At 37.3% G+C, this 22,942-nt stretch overlaps 1 protein-coding gene across 6 annotated transcripts in view; it reads left to right on the top strand.

Moving 5' to 3' along the window:
• Positions 1 to 22,942, top strand: part of SETDB2 (SET domain bifurcated histone lysine methyltransferase 2) — a 62,646-nt gene that overhangs the window by 32,108 nt on the left and 7,596 nt on the right. For 5 of the 6 annotated variants that reach the window (XM_077752609.1, XM_077752608.1, XM_077752607.1 and 2 more), the window contains 6 exons: positions 1,309 to 1,872; positions 14,713 to 14,829; positions 15,556 to 15,725; positions 18,321 to 18,537; positions 19,483 to 19,582; positions 20,971 to 21,061. In XM_077752609.1, the coding sequence (XP_077608735.1) occupies positions 1,309 to 1,872; positions 14,713 to 14,829; positions 15,556 to 15,725; positions 18,321 to 18,537; positions 19,483 to 19,582; positions 20,971 to 21,061 (1,259 nt within the window). The remainder of the gene's footprint in view (positions 1 to 1,308; positions 1,873 to 14,712; positions 14,830 to 15,555; positions 15,726 to 18,320; positions 18,538 to 19,482; positions 19,583 to 20,970; positions 21,062 to 22,942) is intronic. The other variant, XM_077752611.1, reaches the window with a different exon arrangement.

The raw sequence follows: 22,942 nt of genomic DNA, 5'->3' as shown, positions 1-22,942 counted from the left end.
TTATAATAAATAACAGATACCTAAAGATATATAGAAAATATTATGTAAAACAAATCATAGGTTCTTTATGAAAGATGAAAATCCAAGTTCCATACACATGGAGTCTTTTCACAGATTTTTTTTCTTAAAATCAGTAACTTCTCTATTTTCTCATGTCAGTTCATTATTTTCAAATATGTCAATGCGATGCCAGGTGTGATACATATTACAGAAAAAACTGGTGCAATTGTTGAAGAATTCCTAATGAATTTGTTGTTTTTTAGCTAGCCTTTACTGTTTTTTACAAGGGAAGTTTTGAACCCAAGCATGCCTGAAGAAGTAACATTCCTCAAAGTGCATGCTGTAAATAAACTCTAAATTTGGCAGGTACTGTAGTGCAGAGTTACTGCTATAATCAAACTTTCTGGAATATTCTGAAATTATGTTGTTGTATAATAGGAAAGATAATTGGTGTATCTTGCTTTGGAGTCTGCTGAAGAATGAGTGTCTTTGGCATGCTAATGAAATGACTCTTAATGAGGGGCTCCTAATTAGCCTCAGGGTGAAGACTGGTCAACAAAAGACTAAAAACCTTGATTAGAAGCTTGAAACTTTCAGTCCTACCTCCTAACCTCCAGGGAGGGGAGAAGGGGCTGGAGGTTGAGATAATCTCTATGGGCAAATGATTTGATCAGTCATGCTTACATAATAAAGTCTCCATAAAAACCTCTAAATGGACATGGTTCTGGAAGCTTTCCTGATTGGTAAATGCTTTGAGGTGTTGGGAGAGTGGTGCATACAGAGAGGATAAGAAAACTCCATGCCCATTCCCACTTACCTTGCCTTATGCACCTCCTACATTTGACTGTCCTGAGTTGTATCTTTTATTGTAAACTGGTAATAGTAATTAAAGTTAGTCTTTCTAGCAAATTATCAAACTTGATGAAGTCATATGGAAATCCTGGGTAGGTCAGAAGTTTGAGTAGCCTGGAACTTATGTTTGGCATCTGAAATGGGGTCAGTCTTTTGGGACTGAGCCCTTTAACATCTGGGAGCGGATGGATGGCTCAAGGTAGATATGTCAGAATTGAACTGAATTGTTGGGCACCCAGTTGAAGACATAGCCACCATGTATTTGAAATCCTTAAGGTATAACTTCAATATGGCTACAGAACATAAGTAAAATGTTTATTTCAGAATCTGGCTTACTGTAGTTATGTCTAAAAAGAAGACAATAGGAACTAATTTTACCTTAGTGTACAATGTTTTTTAAAAATGGGGAATTGTGCTATATATTTGAGATACTAATGAATAATTAATTTTAAACAGATCTACAAAAAATAAGGAAATTCCTCCTTTGGAAAATAAAGTTGCATACATTAGAGAAAAGAAATCATCTTTGAATTTACCTTACCAAAGTCATGACTGCTCTCGAACTTGTCTGATGAAAATGCCATTAACCTTCAAGGGAGAAAACCCTCTGCAGCTACCAATCAAATGCCACTTCCAAAGACGACATGCAAAGACAAACTCTCATTCTTCAGCACTCCACGTGAGTTATAGAACCCCTTGTGGAAGGAGTCTACGAAACGTGGAGGAAGTTTTTCGTTACCTGCTTGAGACAGAGTGTAATTTTTTATTTACAGATAACTTTTCTTTCAATACCTATGTTCAGTTGACTCGGAATTACCCAAAACAAGAAGAAATTGTTTCTGATGTGGATATTAGCAATGGAGTGGAATCAGTACCTATTTCTTTCTGTAATGAAATTGACAATAGAAAACTTCCACAGTTTAAGTACAGAAGGACTATGTGGCCACGAGCATATTATCTAAACAACTTTTCCAACATGTTTACTGATTCATGTGACTGTTCTGAGGGCTGCATAGACATGTGAGTAGAGAAACATGGCATTTCCAAACATCTCCTGAATGTAGGGTACTTGTCAAGAAGTCCTGCTTTGTAACAGCTCGTCTGTCTGTCTAAACTCTGTTTACCAAGAATCTAAAATGGAAAAATACACTCTACCACCAGCGATAGAAAAAAAACCTTGCTAAATACAGTAGTTAATTTAAAATTATTTCTCCCAAGGATGAGTATATCCTTTAATCTAGAATCACAATCATAATAGTAACAAGTCCAGCTAATGCTGTGTAACAGTGCCAGACACTGTGACAAGTGCTTTACATACAGGTTTTTATTTAATCCTCACAAAACCTTCTAAGGTAGGTAATGTTACTTCTGTGTTACAAATGAGGAAGTTGAGAAGTCAGTTTTAAGGCCATAGTGCAAACAAATTGAAAAGTCAGGATTTGAACTCATGCTCTTAAACCGTTATGTCTTATTTTACTTTTAACTTATTTTACTTCTACAAATAGTTCCTTATACCTTTTTATAAATACTTATAATTAGTATTCTCGTAACATTGGCATTTCATTTAAAAATTAAAACATTCTAATAGGAATTTGAAAATTTTATTTTAAGGGTATGTAAGATACATGTATTTGTAGGTAGGCATATACAGAGTGGAGTTGCATTATATACATTTAATTTAATGCAAATTTAGCTACCTGTACTAGGCAAAAGAAAAATAATTTAAATAGTAAAGATAGTAGTTTCACCATTTTCTCTGTTGAAGAATGGAGATGAGATACATAAATATGCTGTTACCTCAGTTTGGCTCAGTATTTCAGGCCTGTCATAGAAGAAATCTCTCACAGTGCCAGGTTTGTTGTTTTGTTTTGTTTTTTTATTTTTTTAATGTTTTTTAATTATATCTGAGACAGAGACAGACAGTGTGAGCAGGAGAGGGTCAGAGAGAGAGGGAGACACAGAATCCGAAGCAGGCTCCAGGCTCTGAACTGTCAGCACAGAGCCCGACGTGGGGCTCGAAGCCACGAACTGTGAGATCATGCCCTGAGCCAAAGTCGAAGCTTAACCGACTGAGCCACCCAGGCGCCCCTCACAGTGCCAGGTTTTATTTTGTTTAAAAATAAGTTGTTGTTTGTTTTAACACTGCCTCTGAATATCTAACTGCATGTGGCCAAGCCCAATCTCTCAGTGCTGGAGGGGGAAAAAAAAAACACAAAGAAACAACTATTGGACACTATTTACCTAACGGTCAACTTCTGAGATTTTTAAAAAGAATCTTGGCTATACTCAGTTTTTGCTTCAATACCGTAGACACTAATCTTTATATAACTTGTGCCACCAGTATACATATTTTCACCTATTGGTCAGAAATTATAGGAGAAATCACAGCAAAGGCTGAAACCCATTGGGATTTAGAAATAGACACAAGCACTGTGGCCAGGGTTTCTAACTCTTACAGGAATGGGAATTAAACATGTCCCATGTGTGGCATTGAGTGAGCACTGAGTTCTCTGGGGATAGAAGCAGGGACCTCTACAGAACTGGGCATAGACTAATTATCTCACAAAGCCTAGAATGAGATTAACAACTGGTTTCAGACTAGTGAAACCCATAGTCATAGCCAAATCAATAGGGAAAGGAGTCAACATAAAGGAGTACCCAGGAATAAACCCTACAGAAAGATATGATTTCACACAAAGCACACAGAGATGTTTAGGACCATAAAGTCAGTGTGAATCCCAACAAATGGGAGAATTCATACCTTAAGATCAGAAATAAATGCAGAATCTGATTAAAAGAGACTTTAAAATAGGTATTTTTTAAATGTTCAAATGGATTAAAATATTAGCATCCATGAAACAAAAGGAGATTGGAGGGGAAACATATGACAAAAGGCATATGGAAATGTGGGAAATAAAACATGGTGTCATTGAAATTAAAAACTAAATAGATAGGGGCGCCTAGGTGGCTCAGTCAGTTAAGCCTCTGACTTCATCATCTCAGGGCATGATCTCATGGGTTCGTAGGTTTGAGCCCCGCATCAGGCTCTGTACTGAGCTCAGTCTGAAGCCTGCTTCAGATTCTGTGTCTCCCTCTCTCTGTCCCTCCCCACTTGCACTCTGTCTCTCTCCCTCTCTTTCAAAAATAAACAAACATTAAAAAAAAAACCTAAATAGATGGGCTCAATGGTAGAGTTCATATAGCTGGAGAGAGCATTAGTGAATTACAAGGTGAAATGACAGAGATCTCCCAGAATACAAACAGATAAAGACATGGGGAAAGTAATTTATAGATTAAAAACTATGGAGGATAAAATGAGAAACTCCAGAATATATCTGAGAAGAAGAAAAGAGCAACATTTAAAGGGATAATAGCTGAAATTTTTTCAGAATTGAAGAAAGGCCAGAGACCTTGGAATGAAAAAAGCCTACTATGTACTACAAAAGGAAAATAAAATGTACATCTAAATATATCATGATGCAACTTAAAAAGTAAGGTACAGAATAAATCTTAAACACTATCAGAAGAAAATAGATTGATAGCACACGTCTCATCAAAAATAAAAGAAGACACAAATAGAGGCAGGTTAGCTTAAAATCCCAGAGGAGAATAACTGTAAAGCTAGAATACTGTATAAAGCCAGATCAGTCTTTACAGGGGGACATTCAAACAATTACATAGCAGTTGAAGACATGCATATGTACTTTCCAGCAATAGTACTTTTAAGTATATCTAGAGTATTCTTTTCCAAGGTACAGATTTAGTGGGATGTAAAATCATTAAAGCGAGTATAACTAGCATTTTTAAAATTAAATAAAGAAAATACCCAAGGGGCATCTGACTGACTCAATTTGTAGAGTGTCACTCTCGATCTTGGAGTTGTTAAGTTTGAGCCCTGCATTAGGTGTATAGATTACTTAAAATCTTTAAAAAGAAAAAAAAAACCCAAGTGCATCATACTTAGAGTAAAGTTTCATGCCATTGTGTCAGTTTATACACATACATAGAGAAATATGTATGCCTGTACAGGATCATGAAGAATATGTATTTCTTACTGTGGGTCATAGTCAAAAATGTTTGAGAGATACTATTCTAGAGGTGCTTACACATAAGCAGAAGAATAAGCTGTTCATTGCAGTATTGTTTGTAATACTGAAAACTAGAAGCAACTGTGTTATATACCAAGCAACTTCACTAAGCAGCTTAAATTGTTTATCTAATTGCTGTCAGAAAATTAAAAAGAATTAACTAGATTTGTATATAACAGATGAATCTCAAAAACACTATTTTGAGTGAAAAAGGCAAGTTGTAGGATAGTAACTATAGTGAATTTTTAAAAACATTATAATGTTTGTAGGTATGTATGTAAAAGTATAGAGTATGTATGTATGTAAAAGTATAGAGGATGTAGCACCAAACCTTTTGAAAGTTTAGTTTTTATATGTAATGTTTTATTTTTAGAGATGATATGTACAATATATACAGTGATTTTCTTCACATCCTCACCAACACTTGTTATTTCTATGGGGTACTAGACATTCAGATAGGTGTAAAGTGATGTATCTCACTGTGGTTTTTGTTTGTTTTCATTGTGGTTTTTGATTTTCATTTCCCTGATAGTAATGTTGAGCATCTTTTCATGTGTCTGTTGGTTGTCTGTATATCTTCTTTGGAAAAATGTCTCTTCAGGTCCTCTGCCTATTATTTAATCAGATTATTTGGTTTTTTGGTTTTGAGTTGTGTGAGTTATTTTGTTTGTTTTGGATATTAACCCCTTATCAGGTATGTCATTTGCAAATATGTTCTCCCATTGAGTAGGTTGCCTTTTCATTATGTTGATGGTTTCCCATGCTGTGCCAAAGCTTTTTGTTTTGGTATAGTCCCAGTGGTTTATTTTTGCTAGTGTTTCCTTTGCCTCAAGAGCCATATCTAGAAAAATGTTTCTACAGCCCATGTCAAGGAAATGGCTGCCTATGTTTTCTTCTAGGAGTTTTATTGTTTCAGGTCTCACATTTAGTTAGGTCTTTAATCCATTTTTAGTTCATTTTTGTGTATGGTGTGGGAAAGTGGTCCAGTTTCATTCTTTGCATGTAGCTGCCCAATTTTCCCAGCACCATTTATTGCAGAAACTGTCATTCCCCAGTTGTATATTCTTGTCTCCTTTGTTAAGAATAACTGACCATGTGAATGTACATCTATTTCTGGACTCTGTATCTGTTCCATTGATCTAAGTGTCTATTTTTTTGCCGGTACCATACGATTTTGATTATTATAACTTTGTAGTATATCTTGTTATCTGAGACTATGTTACCTCCAGCTTTTTTCTTTCCCAAGATTGCTCTGGATATTTAGAATCTTTTGTGGTTCCATACAACTTCTAGTATTATTTGTTCTGATTGTGTGAAAAATAGTATTGGTATTTTGAAAAGGATTGCATTGAGTCCCTAGATTGCTTTGAGTAATGTGGACCTTTTAAAAATATTAATTCTCCCAGTCCATGAATATAGAATATTTTTCCATTTGTGTCATCTTCAGTTTCTTTCATGAGTGTTTTATGGTTTTCAGAATATAGGTTTTTTTTAGCTCCTTAGTTAAGTTTATTCTCAGATATTTTATTCTTTTTGGTGCAATTATAAATGGGATTGTTTTTTCTTAATTTCTCTTTCTACTACTTTGTTAATAGTATGTAAAGATACAACAGATTTCTGGAGCTTTTTGTCTTGCATATTAATTTTTGTTTTTTATTAAGATTTTTAATTCCAATATACTTAACATACAGTGTTATATTAGTTTCAGGTGTATAATATAACAATTCAGCAGTTCTATTCATTACTCAGTGCACATCATGATAAGTGTACTCTTAATCCCCATCAGCTATTTCACCTATTTCCCTACCCACCTCCCCTGTGGTAACCATCAGTTTGTTCTCAAGAGTCTGTTCCTTGATTTGTCCCTCTCTCTCTCTCTGTTAAGTTTTATTTATTTCTTTTGAGAGAGAAAGAGAGTGCATGCACACGCAAGCAGCGGAAGGGCAGAGAGAGGCAGAAAGAGAATCCCAAACAGGCTCCATGCTATCACTGCAGAGCCTGATGCAGACCTCAAACCCACTAACAGTGAGATCATGACCTGAACCAAAATCAAGTGTCAGGTGCTTAACTGACTGAGCCACCCAGGCACCCCATCTCTCCCTCTTTTTTTAATTTTTTTTTAACTCCTTTGCTCATTTACTTTGTTTTTTAAATTCCACATATGACTGAAATCATACGGTTTTTGTCTTTAGCTAACTGACTTATCTCACTTAGCATTATACTCTCAAGCTCCAGCCATGTTGTTGCACATGGCAAGATTTCATTTGTTTTTATGTCTGAATAATATTCCAGTGTGTGTTTATATATATGTACATACACACACACACATACATATATATACATACCAACTCTTCTCTATCCATTCATCTGTCAATGGACACTGGGCTGCTTCCATAATTTGGCTATTGTATATAATGCTGTAATAAACAGGGATGCATATATCCTTTTGAATTAGCATTTTTTTAAAATTATTTGAGTAAATACCTAGTACTGTGATTACTGGATCACAGAAGTTTTAACTTTCTGAGGAACCTCCATATGGTTTTCCACAGTGGCTGCAACCAGTGTGCATTCACATCAACAGTGTAATGAGAGAGTTCCTTTTTCTCCACATCTTCACCAAAACTTGTTTCTTGTGTTTTTGATTTTAGCTATTCTGAAAGGTGTGAGATGATATCTTACTGTAGTTTTGATATGCATTTCCCTGATAATGAAGAATGTTGAGCATCTTTTCATGTGTCTGTTAGCCATATGTCTTCTTTGGAGAAATTTCTGCTCATATCTTCTGCCCATTTCTTAATTGGATTATTCTCTGGGTGTTAAGTTATGTAAGTTCTTATGTATTTTGGATACTAGCCCATTATCAGATATGTCATTTGCAAATAACTTTCCTCATTCTGTAGGTTGTGTTTTTGTGTTCTTGATGGTTTCCATTTCTGTATAGAAGCTTTTATTTTGATATAGTCCCAGTAGTTTATTTTTGCTTCTATTTTCCTTGCCTGAGGAGACATATCTAGAAAAACACTGCTTCAACTGATGTCAGAGAAACTGATCCCTGTGCTCTCTTCTAGGACTTTTTTTGATTTCAGGTCTCACATTTAGGTCCTTAATCCATTTTGAGTTTATTTTTTTATTTGTGGTGTGAGAAAGTGGTACAGTTTTGTTCTTTTGCATGTAGCTATCCTGTTTTCCCAACACTATTTATTGAAGAGAGTGTCTTTTTCCCATTGCATATTCTTACCTCGTTTATCATGTTAGTTGATGATATATTCATGGGTTTGTTTCAGGGCTTTCTATCCTGTTCTTTTGATCTGTGTGTCTGTTTTTGTGCCAGTACCATACTATTTTGGTTACTACAGCCTTGTCGTATAACTTAAAATCTGGAATTGTGATGCTTCCAGCTTTTTCTCTTTTTCAAGATTGTTTTGACTATTTGAGGTGTGTGTGGGGGGGGGGGTCCATACAAATTTTATTAGTTGTTCTAGTTCTGTGAAGAATGCTGTTGGTATTTTAACAGGATTGCATTAAACCTGTAGATTGCTTTGGGTAGTATAGACATTTTAACAGTATTCTTCCAGTCCATGAGCATGGAATAGCTTTCCATTTGTTTGTGTCTTTGATTTCTTTCATCAGTCATTGTTAGAGTACAGGTTTTTCACCTTGGTTAAGTGTTTTTTTTTTTTTTTAATTTTTTTAAATGTTAATTTACTTTTGAGAGAGAGACAGGGTGTGAGCTAGGGGCAGAGAGAGAGAGAGAAGGAGACCCAGAATCTGTAGCAGGCTGTTAGCACAGCTGTTAGCACAGAGCCTGATGTGGGGCTTGAACTTACAAACTGCAAGATCATGACCAGAGCCAAAGTCAGACATTTAACCAACTGAGCCAGCCAAAGTCAGACATTTAACCAACTGAGCCACCCAAACACCCCCACTTTGATTAAGTTTATTCTTAGGTATTTTATTATTTTGGCACATTTTTTTTTAATGTTTATTATTTCTGAGAGAGAGAGAGACAGAATCTGAAGCAGGCTCCAGGCTCTAAGCTGTCAGCACATAAACCAATGCAGGGCTTGAACACACGAACCACAAGATCATGACCTGAGCCAAAGGCAGGTGCTTAACCAACTGACCCACCCAGCCATCCCTATTTTGGTACAATTATAAATGAGATTGCTTTCTTAATTTCTTTTTGTATTACTTAATGTAGAGAAATGCAATGGATTTCTGTACATCGATTTTATATCCTCTGATTTTACTGAATTCATTTATCAGTTCTAGTAGTTTTTTGATGGAGTCTTTAGCGTTTTCTGTATATAGTATCATGTCATCTGCAAATAGTGACAATTTTACTTTTTTCTTACTAATTTGGATGCCTCTTATTTCTTTTTCTTGTCTGTTTGCTGTGGCTAGGACTTCCTGTATTATGTTGAATAAAAGAAATGGGAGTGGATATCCTGGTCTTATTCCTGGTCTTAGAGGATAAGCTCTCAGGTTTCATCACTGAGTATGATGTTAGCTCTGAGTTTGTCATTTATGGCCTTTATTATGTTAAGGTATGTTCCCTCTAACCCCAGTGTGTTGAGGGGTTTTTGTTTTTTATTCAATCATGAACAATGTTGGATTTTGTCAAATGCTTTTTGTGAATCTATTGAGATTATCCTATGATTTTTATCCTTCATTTTGTTAATGTTGAGTATCATATTCATTTATTTGCATATATTGAACCATCTTTGCACCTCAGGAATAAATCCCATTTGATTGTGGTGAATGATCTTTTTAATGTATTGTTGAATTTGGTTTGCTAATCTCTAGAGGATTTTTGCATCTGTGTTCATCAGGGATCTTCACCTGTAGTTTTATTTTTTTGGTAATGTATCTATTTGGTTTTGGTATCAAGATAATGCTGGCCTCATAGAATGGATTTGGAAGTTTTCCTTTCTTTTAGAATAGTTTGAGAATAGGTATTAACTCCTCTTTAACTGGAGCTTTTTGATTTCCAGTTCAGTTTTGCTACTAGTAATAAGCTTATGCAGATTTTCTATTTCTTGGTATAGTTTTGGAAAATTATATGTTTCTGTGAACTTATCCATTTCTTCTAGGTTGTTAACTTGTTGGCATGTAATTTTTCATAGTAGTCTCTTATCTCTCATCATCCTTTGTACTTCTGTAGTGTCAGTTGTTACTTCACCCCTTTCATTTCTGATTTTATTTATTTGGATCCTCTTTTATTCTTGATAGATTTGGCTAAAGGTTTATCAATTTTGTTTTTCTTTTCAAAGATCCAGCTCTTGGTGTCATTGATCGTTTCTATTTTTGTTCTTATTCTCTTTACATTTATTTCTGCCATGTTCTTTATTATTTGCTTTACTCTACTAATTTGGGGTCTTGTTCTTCTTTTTCTAGTTCCTTGAGGTGTAAGTTTAAATTGTTTGCGATTTTTCTTGGTTCTTGAGATCACTATACGTTTCCCTTTTAAAACTGCTTTTGCTGCTTCCCAAAGATTTTGGATCATTGGGTTTCATTTGTTTGGAGGTATTTTTAAATTTTCTCTTTGATGTCTTCATTGAGCCATTGCTTGTTTAGTAGCATATTCTTTAGCCTCTAAATGTTTATGGTTTCTCCGCTTTTTTTTTGTAATTGATTTCTAATTTCATTCCATTGTGGTCAGAAAAGATATTTGATAGGATTTCAGTCTTCTTAAATTTATTAAGACGTGTTTACTGGGATATGTGATCTATCCTATAGAATGTTCAGTGTGCACTTGGAAAGAATGTGTGTTCTGTTATATTTGGCTTGAATGTTCTGTATATACGTCCCTTAAGTCCATCTGGTCTAATGTGTTGTTCAAAGACACTGTTTCCTTATTGACTTTCTCCCTGGATGATCTATTCACTGATGTAAGTAGGATATTAAAGTCTCATACTATTACTGTATTTCTGTCTGTTTCTCCGTTTATGTCGGTTAAAAATTTCCTTTTGCATTTAGGAGCTACCATGTTGAGTGCTTAAATATTTATAATGCTGTATCCTGTTTTTGGATTGACCCCTTTATCATTATATAGCGCCCATTTTTGTGTCTTGTTACAATCTTTGTTTTGAAGTCCATTTTGTCCAACATAAGTATTGCTACTGCAAGTTTTTTTTTTCCACTTCCATTTGCACAGAATATTTTTTTCCATCTTTTCATTTTGAGTCTGTGTCTTTAGGTCTGAAAAGAGTCTCTTGTACATAGTACATAGAGTCTCAGCACATAGATGGTTCTTGTTTTTGTTTTTAAATCCATTCTGTCACTCTCTATTTTTTGATTGAAGCATTTAGTCCATTTACATTTAACATAATAATTGATAGGTGTGTACTGATTGCCATTTTGTTAATTGTTTTCTGGTTATATATAAATAACATCCTAAGTATAGAGTTGTCTGTATTAAACTGATGGTCATTTAAGGTTGAACACAGTCTAAAAGAACCTCTTCATTTTAACTCCCCCCTCCCACATTTTATCTCCCCCCTCCCACATTTTATATCTATATTGTCACATTTTATATCTTTTAATTTTGTGAGTCATCTTTCCTTTCATAATTTTCTTCTAATTACGGCCTTTTGTGTTCCGCTTGAACATTTCTTGTAAAGGCAGACTGGTAGTGATGAACCCTTTAACTTGTTTGTCTGGGAAAGTCTTTATGTCTCCTTGAATTCTGAATTATAATCTTGCCAAATAGAATATTCTTAGTTGTAGATTTTTTTTTTTTTTTCCTTTCAGTACTTTGAATATATCATGTCCACTCCCTTCTGGCCCGCAAAGTTTCTACTGAAAAACCAGCTGATAGCTTTATGGGTTTATCCTTAAATGTTACTATTTGCTTCTCGCTGTTTTTAAAATTCTATCTTTATTTTTGATCTTTGACATTTTAATTATTATGTATCATGGTGTGGACCTCTGTGGATTCATCTTGTTTGAAACTTTCTGTGCTTCCTGAACCTGGATATCTGTTTCTTTCCCTGGGTTAGGGAAATATTCAACTATTATTTCTTCAAATAAGTTTTCTGCCACTTTCTCCCTTTTATTTCCAGGACCCCTATAATGCAAATGTTTACTCACTTGATATTATCCAAGAGACCCCTTAACCTATCCTCATTTTTTTAAAAAAATTTGTGTTTTCATTTCATTATTCAGCTTGGGTGCTCTCCATTACCCAATCTTCCAGATTGCTAATATGTTCTTCTCCATCCTCAAATCTGTTCATTCCCTCTAGTATATTTTTTATTTCAGTTATAGTCTTCAACTCTGATAGGTTCTTTTTCATATTTTCTATCTCTGTTGACATTTTCACTGGGTTCATTCAATCTTCTCTACAGTCTGGTAAATGTCTTCATGATCATTACTCTGAACTCTCTATCAGGCATATTGCTTATCTCCATTTCATTTAGTTTATTTTCTGAGGTTTTGTGTAGTTTTTTTGTTTGGAGCATATTCCTGTCTCCTCATTTTGCTTGACTTTCTGTCTTTGTTTCTGTTGAATTAGGGAGAATCATTACTTCTCCTAAATGGGAAGTAATGATCTTGTGTATGACTGTGTCTTTGGGGACTGTGTACCTGGTGACTTTGACTGGCTGGAGCTATGGCTCTTGTGGGCTGTGGGTACAAGGGACTCCATGCTGACACTGTCCTGGTGGGATGCCTGGAGCTGAATTTGGTGCGGGATGGGGTAGTCCTAGGGCTCTCAGCATAGATGGCACATTGTCCAGACAGCTGAAGCTGAAGTGGGCATTGGCTGGGGTGGTCCCAGGATTCTTCACAGAGAGGGTACCCTAAAGCTTAAATGGGTGTTAGGCCAAGGGTCCCCATAGTTTTATATTCAGGGCAGCCTGACGGGGCCTGGGGCTGAGGCAGGAAATGGATCAGGAGGTCCTAGGATGCTGTGCACCAGGGGTGTGCTAACATGTCATCTGAAGCCAGAGTAGTGTGAGCCTGGAGTCTCCCAGGGTAGTTTGCACCTGTGTCACCTTGAAGAGATGGCTGCAGCTGTGGTAAATGCTGACCAGAGGTATCAGTGTGTGCTGCACTGGGGCCGCTTTGATGGGATGGCTAGGGCTGGTGTGGGCTAGGATCCAGGGCTCACTGCAGTGGTAGGTCTGCTATGACTACTAACCGGTACTCTGGTCCTGTCTGCAGTATTAGGGTGGAGGAGGAATATCACCTGTGGCGTTCACCAGCCTCTCTGACTCCGAGAGGGTTTCAGCAGCTCCTCTGGCATTTTGCATAGTTTTAGGGCTGAGTCCTTTAGGTCCTAGCTGCTCTTTGAAAATGAAACTTATTTTTTAATTTTTTTTTTTCTAGGAGAGAGAGAGAGAGACAGCGTGAGCAGGGTAGGGTCAGAGAGAGAGGGAGATACAGACTCTGAAACAGGCTCCAGGCTCTGAGCTGGCAGTCAGCACAGAGCCCGACGCGGGGCTCGAACCCACGAACCGCAAGATCATGACCTAAGCAAAAGTCGGACGCTTAGGTCTAAGCCTAAGCCACCCAGGCGCCCCTGAAAATGCAACTTTTATCTGTGCTCCAGAGTGTCCAAGGCTTGGTATGGTAATAGGCCAAGTAGGGCGCCCAGACCCTACTCTTATCTGTGCTACTAAGGTGAAGAGGAAATGTAAAATAGGGCGCTTGCCAGTCCCACTGACTCAGAAAGAGTTCCAGCAGCTCCCCTGCCAATTGGTGGGGTTTTAAGGCCAATTCCTTTGTATTCTAGTTGTCATTTTAAACTACAGCCTTTTTTCTGTGCCGGAGGGCAGATAAATTTACTCATGAGTCCTTCCCCACTGCAGTTTGAAGTGTCAGAGGTGGTGGGGGTTTCCCTTCATTACAGTGTTTCTGTCTCTCTTGCCATTCTCTATGTATTCTCTCTATCTTTTGTTGTGAAGAACCTGTTCAGTCAGCCTTCAGTTCTTCATGAGGCATTGCTCTATAAATAGGTAAATCTAGTGTGTCTGTGGAGGAGGTCTTCCTACATTGCCATCTTTCACGAGAAATCTGTGGTTGCGTGTTGTCTGCTTTAGCAACATTATGAAAAACAGATTGTAGTAGCTAGATGGCCAGCATCAATCTCCCTAGTCTGTTTTCATGTCATTGGAGGGAGAGATAATGTAAGATGTCTGCTAAACTACCCATGCCCTTTCATATGTAAGTGTATCCATTGTAGGAGCGGGGACCTAGAAGAATTTTCACAAACTAGCTTCTGCTGGATAGGAAACGAAAGGAATTCATTTTAAAAAATTAAAACTCATACAGTTAAGAATGTATTGCATGAACAAATACAGGGACAGGGTAGCTTAGAATTATTTATAAATTCCTTTGTTTTTGTCTTTTAAAGATACCTGTTTAGGGAAAAAGTCCAGCTGTCCATGAGCCAAATGACTGTTCTAAATACAATTACATCCTTTATAAATCATTTACAGTTTTTAACATACATACATACACACATACATTTATTTATTTATTTATTTGTTTGTTTATTTATTTTTGAGAGAGAGAGATCATGAGCAAGGGAGGGGCAGAGAGAGAAGGAAACAGAATCCCAAGCAACCTCCACACTGTCAGCATAGAGCCCGATGTGGGGCTCTCTCATGAACTTTGATATCATGACCTGAGCTAAAACCAACAGTTGGACACTCAACCGACTGAGCCACCCCAGCGCCCCTATCATTTACACTTTTATGAAGACTATCATTACTCATTGGTGCTTTTTTATTTCTAACTTCTGCATCCTTTGCCTTCCTTTTAGAACAAAATGTGCATGTCTTCAATTGACAGCAAGGAATGCCAAGACTTGCCCCTTGTCAAGTAATAAAATAACCACTGGATATAAATATAAAAGACTACAGAGACAAATACCTACTGGGTAAGATACCTTGAGGATTTGTTGCAGGGTGTTTGTATTTTTGAAGGTGGGTATTTTATTATTATGATCTGTAGTCTTATAGATATCAGTAAATATTAATTTTTATTCCAGAAATCTATATATTAAGGAATGAAAAAACAAACTTATATATTGTTCTTGGAAGTGGAAGTCAGAGAACACTCATGTACCATGCAGAACATACTTAAACGTTTGCTTTGAGTTGGCTCTTCCCCTCTAGGGTTAGCCTACTTTGGGCAGCCATTTTTTCATTAAGAAATATAGCTTGCAAAGCTCATCTAAGGATTGGGAATTTTCAAACTTTCGAGATTGTTGTTATTAAAAAATACACAGAAACAGAAAAGCTTTCTTCCTAGACATTCCCTTCTCAGACATTTCTACACATTTTTAACATTATGTGCCAGGCATTGCCTTAAGCACCTTGTAAATACTGACTCATTAAATTATGAAACAGCCCTATAAGATAGGTACTATCATATATCCCCATTTTTAAAAATGGAAATTTGAAGCACAGAGAGGTTAAATAACTCATCCAAGTTATATAGTTAGTAGATGACTGGAGCTATGAGAATCCCAGCAGTCTAGCTTTAGGAGCCTTCACACTTAGTCTGCCTCCCTTGGTAATTATTGATCAGGTAGCAGTAGAAACTAATTTTGCTTTTAATTTAGGATATCTGATTGATTTTCTCTTGCATATTTTATTGACAGCATTTATGAATGCAGCCTGTTGTGCAAGTGTAATCGACAAATGTGTCAAAACCGAGTTGTCCAGCATGGACCTCAAGTAAGGCTACAGGTGTTCAAAACTGAGAAGAAAGGATGGGGAGTACGCTGCCTAGATGACATTGACAGAGGGACATTTGTTTGCATTTATTCAGGTAAAGCAAAGGTTAATTATTCAAATTATAGTAAGATATACATTTCTGAATCTCTTTTTCTAGACAGTAAGGATCTTACAGCAAGGACAGGAACAATAATATATAGGAGGAGCATCAGAGTGGGGACAAGTAACTGGGAGATTGAGCACTGAAGGGATGGGATGTTCTAGGAAACACTGGATATTCCAGAAAAGAAAGGCTCAAAGATAAGACTTGGGTTATTGTGTGAGGCACATTTTTTTTGTCTCCATGATGGCTACAGATACTTTGTGGTAAGAAGTCTTTTTGAATAAGAAAACTAGGGGTACCTGGGTTGCTCACTCGGTTAAATATCTGACACTTGGTTTGGACTCAGGTCATGGTCTCATAGTTTTGTGAGTTCGAGCCCCATGTTGGGCTCCATGCTGACAGCATGGACAAAGGGTTCTCGTCTGTCTCCCTCTCTCTCTGTCCTTCCCCCACTCACACTGTCTCTCTGTCTCAAGTAAATAAACTAAAAAAAAAAAAGAAAAGAAATGCATGACTGGGGTACTTGAGAGGCTCAGTCATTTGAGCATCTGCCTCTTGATATTGGCTCAGGCTGTGATCTTGTGGCTCTGAGAACAAGCCCTATGTTGGGGTCTGAGCTGACACTGCAGAGCCTACTTGGGATTCTTTCTCTCTGTCCTTCCCCACTTCTCTCTCTTTCTCTCTCAAAATAAATAAACATTTAAAAAAAAGAAAACTATGTAACTGATTTGCTAAAGTAAAGATTATTAATCAAAGACTGTCTTGCTCAATGACTGGAGTTGTTAGAATTTAACAAATTAAGTTTGTAATAAATACCTGCACAGGATGATTCAGGCAGTGACTTGAAGCAGCTCACTCCATTTCAGGGACTCCAGAGAGTTGCTCACACTCTGAGCAAAACTTCCCCGCTGGTGTGTCATAGTTGTGCAGTTAATGATTTTTTTAAATGTTTATTTGAGAGAAAGAGCACAAGGAGGGAAGGGGCAGAGAGACAGGGGGACACAGAATCAAGCAGGGCCTAGGCTCCAGGCTGTCAGCACAGAGCCCGACACAGGACTCCATCATGAACTGCAAGATCATGACCTGAGCCAAAGTCAGACGCTTAACCGACTGAGCCACCCAAGTGCCCCTGTGCAGTTACTGATTCTTTCTGGTCACAGCCTCCAGGCCAGAAACACCTGTCTCCAGTAGTCTTAGCCATTTACCCCAGCGTATCAGGCAAAAACCCTCACTTCCTATGTGTACCATAAAATGAGAAAAGTTGAGGGAATGTGGCTCTGGAGCCAGTCTAAAGGAAATGTCCTAGACTGAGTCTTGACAGCAAGGCAGCAGGGACCAGAGCAACCCTTCTCATCTGAAATTCCAGGGTCACTTCAGTAAAGGCAAGAATTATTATAATTCATAACAGTCACACTTGGGTTGCTGTCACATACCACTTACACTCCTACTACACAATTAGTCTACACTTTGTATCTCCTGTTTCTCAGAATAACTCTGGTGAAAGTCAGCTGCCTTATATGGTGCCACGTAGTGTCCAGGAACTGTCACTGGTTTTATCTGCATTACTAGAAAATGTACCTAAGGTATCTCTCTGATACAGCTGCTAATTTTGATGTGGTCAGTATAATTTTCAGTCCCTTACAAGAAAACTTGAATATTTTAATATTATACTAGAACTTAATATGAGAACAATAGGTGCATATCACCTCAGATTTAAATTGGTCACTTTATAAAAATCATATGTAAGTTTTAGCTGATAAGGCATTTTTAACTAGACTAAAAGCTACACTCTTTTTTTTTATGTTTATTTTTGAGAGAGAGAGAAGAGGGAGAGAGAATGAGTGGGGGAGGGGCTGAGAGAGAGAGGGACAGAGGATCCATAGAGGGCTCTGTGCTGACAGCAGAGAGCCCCATGTGGGGCTCAAAGCCATGACTGTGAGATCATGACCTGAGCTGAGGTTGGACACTGAACCAACTGAGCCACCCAGCTTCCCCATAAAAGTTGTAATCTTAAGACTGGAGTTCACCTCTCTAATTTTCTAGAATATTTTCTGATCTATAATTTTCTTTTATATTATTGTAGCTAAATGTATTCTCTTTCATGTTATACCAGAACAGACAATGCTTTTTTTATATGGTCAATTTTTTTCACATCCTGCAAGATATGGAAGTTTATTGTTTCTTACAAGAGTTTTCTAGGATTAATGTTTTTTTGTGTGTTTTTTTTTCATTCTAGAAACAAAGGACATTTCACAGAGTTCTTTCTTTCTTTTTTAATGTTTTTTAAAATTTATTTCTGAGAGAGAGAGACAGCGTGAGCAGGGGAGGGTCAGACAGAGAGGGTGACACAGAATCTGAAACAGGCTCCAGGCTCTGAGCTAGCTGTCAGCACAGATCCTGATGCAGGGCTCAAACCCAAGAAACTTGAGATCATGACCTGAGCCGAAGTCGGATGCTCAACCGACTGACCCACCCAGGCGCTCCTCACAGGTTTCTTTAGTAATGGAGCAGAATAGAAATGCTTTTTTTGTTGCTTGGCAATTATATTATCTTCTGTCTCATTAAATCCTTACTTTTTTCTTTTAGGAAGATTACTAAGCAGATCTAACACTGAGAAACCTGATGCTACTAATGAAAATGGAAAAGAAGAGAATATTATGAAAAATATGTTTTCAAAAAAGAGGAAACTAGAAGTCTCAGATTGTGAGGTTGAAGTTATCCCATTGGACCTGGAAACACATAGAAGTGCTGAGACTGAGGAGTGTCCACCTACATTCAAAAATAGTTTAAAAGAGCCTGTTACGTAAGTATGATCTTAGGAACCCAGTCAAGATTGATCTGTATTATTGATTAAGAGTGGTTCTCTTTGTTTCTTACTTTACCCCCTATTCCTGTGTATCTCCTGTATATCAGCTTGCTTCAGGGTTATAAGTCTAACACAGAAAAATCTAGGACACTTAGATTTTAAAATCTAGCCAATAGACTTTTTTTTCCCTCCGTGTTCTATTTTTGGAGCTTTACCTTTAAAAAATGTATGATTTTAATCAGAGTCTTTACGGATGTCATAACTTTTACAGTCCTTTTATTGTCTCCCATCTTATGTGTGAAGCAGGATGGATTATCTTTTTTTTTTTAACATTTATTTTTGAGAGAGAGAGAGAGAGACAGCATGAGCAGGGGAGGGTCAGAGAGAGAGGGAGACACAGAATCTGAAGCAGGCTCCAGGCTCTGAGCTAGTTGTCAGCACAGAGCCCGATGTGGGGCTCGAACCCACGAACTGTGAGATCATGACCTGAGCTGAAGCCAGACGCTTAACCGACTGAGCCACCCAGGCACCCCTGGATTATCTTTTTTAACATACTTCAAAAATTATTGACTTTAAAATATGGCATACCTGGGTGGCTCAGTCGGTTAAACGTACGACTTCGGCTCAGGTCATGATCTCGCAGTTCGTGGGTTCGAGCCCTACATCGGGCTCTGTGCTGACAGCTAGCTCAGAGTCTGCTTCGGATTTTGTGTCTCCCTCTTTCTCTTATCCTCCCCTGCTCACGCTGTGTCTCTTCTTTGTCTCAGAAATAAACAAAACATTAAAAATTTTTTTAAAATATATTCTTTAGTGAGGGCTATACATAGATGTTATGAGATTAATTTTTAATGGATACTTATGTAACAGTGATATCTGTATTTCAAGGTCCAATAAAGATAATTTTTAGTGACATATAGAATAACTTTTTTTTTTCCTTTTCAGAGAAATGAAATGTAACAATATTTCAAGAATTCAGTATCATTCAGTCATTAGAAGTCCTAAAGCGAAGACAGCCATTACTCAATGCAATGGGAAAAAGATGGTAAAAACTGCAAAATGTAGATGGGGCACTTAGTTCCAGTTGTTTGTCTTATTTAATAATATGTAGGATTTCTTTTATTGTTTTTGAATGGGTATACTCTTGAAATGTTAGAAGCATGCTTTATTAGTGTCCTCCATGGTTGATTGGCATGTTCCCAACTTAGATACATAAGGAGAGTATTGGTCATGATCTGACAATGTATTTCACTGAGACTGTGAGCTATCCAGTTCTGAGAATTTATAGGAAAAGCTGAAGTGTTCCAGAGTTGTTAGTGATACATAATAAGAAAAAAGATGCAGTTATGTAGTTTTAGGAGATAAGGTTGTAAGATGTAAGAGAAAGAAGAGGCACAGCCTAATAAAAGAATCATCCAGAAAGAGCATTTTACATGATAGCCTCTAAAGGTACACTTTTCAGTCTGTACTGAGAAGAATAAGTCAGAGACTATAACCTGGAAGCAAAGAAAGATGCAGCAAAAAGAACAGAGGAAGACATAATGGTAGTTCACAGTAGGGCTGGCTGATGAAAAGTAAAAACTCTGCTCTAGGTGGTGTGCAAATATTTATCCTCTGCCCTCATAATGTACAGTAAATACCTCTTCAGGATCACAAAATTATGAAAAAGTTGGGCCATCAGGCCACTTGGACCTGGGATTGACCTCCAGCTTTGTTTCTTACTACCTGGGTGCTATCTCCAAGTCTACATTCCTTTATCTGTAAAATGAAGATAATAGTGTCTATCTCAGAGTTAAGAGGATTAAATGAGGTAAACATCAGATACTTTGTGTAGCACAATGTCTGACACCCAAGTGCTCAATAAATGTTGACCATTTAAGTAACTTGAATAATAATAATAATAATAATAATAATAATAATAATAGTCAACATTTACTGAACAGTTGGTTGAGTGCCAAGCATGGTGTTAAGTATATGCCCTTTTTAAAAGTTATTACTATATAAAGTGATTGCAGTGTCTATAGCTCATAAAGATAGGCAATACCCTTAACATTCTCTTTGAAGTAAAAACTAGCTAAAGTGTGTTTTTATCTTTGTACATCTTACAGTTGAAGCCAAATCTGGTATGAGAATTGAGGGACACAGATGGATGAATTTGAATTTTATTTTGAATTTTAATGCCTAAAGAATGTCTTGACAGTCTTGATAAAGCCTTTATAGCTGTGGTTTACTAAAGTGCCTAGAAGCAGAACACAGCCAAAAAAGGGCTGTCACTCTAGAGATTTCCTTACAATATCAGCTTAGAGGCTTTCAAAACTAACCTGGTAGCTACAGCCTATGAAGACTGACACTTGATGAAAGTAGGCTAACTTCTAAATTAAATTCCTTTTCCTGACTTAGAAAGTAAAGACATCTTTCCTGTTCTCTTTTAAGGGATTTACTTCCTCAGAGTCTGTCACCTCAGAAGATGATGGATTTAAACCAACCCAAGTACATCTGAACTCCAAAGCCAGAGAAGTGAAAAGTAGGCTTTGTTTCACTCTGTGATTGCCTGCCTCTTCTGCCTTTTTGTCTGTCTTGCTCAATACCTGTGGCTCATTTTCTCAGACTTAAACAAGTGCATTCATTATAAAAGTTATCTTGTCTAGGTCAGAGTTTGGCAAACTACAATTTATGGACAAAATCCGGCCCACCATCTGTTTATGGCTGTTATGGCCCATGAACTAACATAACTTTTGCATTTTTAAATAACTGGAAAAAAATGAGAAGAGGAAAATATATGGAATTATAGTTTTGGAGTCCATAAAAACTTCTCTTGGAGAATAGCCACACTCATTAAGTTATATATTGTCTCTGATGACTTCTCTCAGCATTGGTGAATAGTCAAAACAGCCTGTATGGCCCACAAAGCCTAAAATACTTACTGTTTGGCCCCTTGCAGTAGAAGTTTGCCAACCCCTGGTCTGTATGCCAATAGTGATCTGAGGTATGGCGGGAAGAAGTAGGGTAGAGACAACCCTGAATTACATAGTCTACTGTGTTATCTGTGGTTTTGGAAACACTGTCCAAAGCAGCCATTTCCTAACTCTTTAAAGATACATCATTTTACAGTATTCCAGCCAACACTGCTGCAGAGATGCTCAGGAAAAAGCAAAAATATTGCTATTCTGAGCGCTTGTCTTTCAGTGTTACCAATCTTGCTGGGTTTCTTGTTACAACTTGACAAACCTGGATTTTAGTACTTTTGCATTGCACTATCTCCCTAATGGGGGGATGGGGGGGGAGATACTGCTGAAAGATGACCTATTTTGAATAACCAGCCTCTTCTCTCCTTGAGCTTTCTTGCATCTGTATCCCAAACTCTTTACCTGGTCTTAAAGGATGGAGATTGGGAGTAGGGAACAAGGCAGCTGCTTGACAGAAAAGGTCTGTCACAAAGGACATTTATGTATTATAGTTATTTCATCATTGAAGGGGAGGAAAATCTCTTCTACCCATTTTAGGTTAGCTGGGTGGGGCCTTATAAATTAGATTGACAAGAGAAAAATAAGCAGAAATGTGTTGCCATGTATCACTATTACCATGTGTATCACCCATAGAACACCTGGCAGTAACAAAGAAGTAGCTTAAAACTCCAGCTTATTTAGCATCTTAGCTGAAGAACAGTAAATTTTTAGGGGCGTCTGGGTGGTTCAGTCAGTTAAGCGTCTGACTCTTGATTTTCACTCAGGCATGATCTATCTCATGGTTGTGAGACCAAACCCCACATTGGGCTCCACGCTGGACATGAAACCTGCTTAAGATTCTCTCTCTCTCTCTGTCCCTCCCCTGGTTGTGTTTTCTGCCTCCCCTGCCCCTCAAAAAACAACAACAATAAATTTTTAGAAGGGTGTCAAGATAAAGGAAAAGGACCTTGAGCTCTAGTGGCAGCAAGTTGTGGGAAGGTAAATATATGAGAAAAATTTAGTGGATAAAGAGTAGTTTGTAAAGTTGTCTTTGTCACTAACTTTTGTCTTTCCTGGTAGAAGGAAGGATACCTTTGTACATTTTGTACTGCTTTTAAATAGATAAGGGGAAAGAAATGACCTTTTCCTGCATATGCTACTTATTGCTCTTAGTGTAAAATAATCTTCTGTCAAAGAAGCATATTTTGTGATGACATATTCTGAATTCCTTCACCACGTAATGCCTGTGAGCCATAATGAGTACTATTTCTTTGGTTCTTTTGTCATTTTCATTGATTGCTCTAATGTTTATACATAGCAGCCACTATAAAAATCAGTTATATACTGTTATGGTTCACATGGAACCTATGATTAAAATATAAGAACATGTGGGGGGCGCCTGGGTGGCTCAGTTAAGCGTCCGACTTTGGCTCAGGTCATGATCTCATGGTTTGTGGGTT

Source organism: Crocuta crocuta, unplaced genomic scaffold, assembly GCF_008692635.1.
Source record: "Crocuta crocuta isolate KB4526 unplaced genomic scaffold, BGI_CrCroc_1.0 scaffold190, whole genome shotgun sequence".
Classification (NCBI taxonomy): domain Eukaryota; kingdom Metazoa; phylum Chordata; class Mammalia; order Carnivora; family Hyaenidae; genus Crocuta; species Crocuta crocuta.
This window is presented reverse-complemented; position numbering and strand designations above follow the sequence as displayed.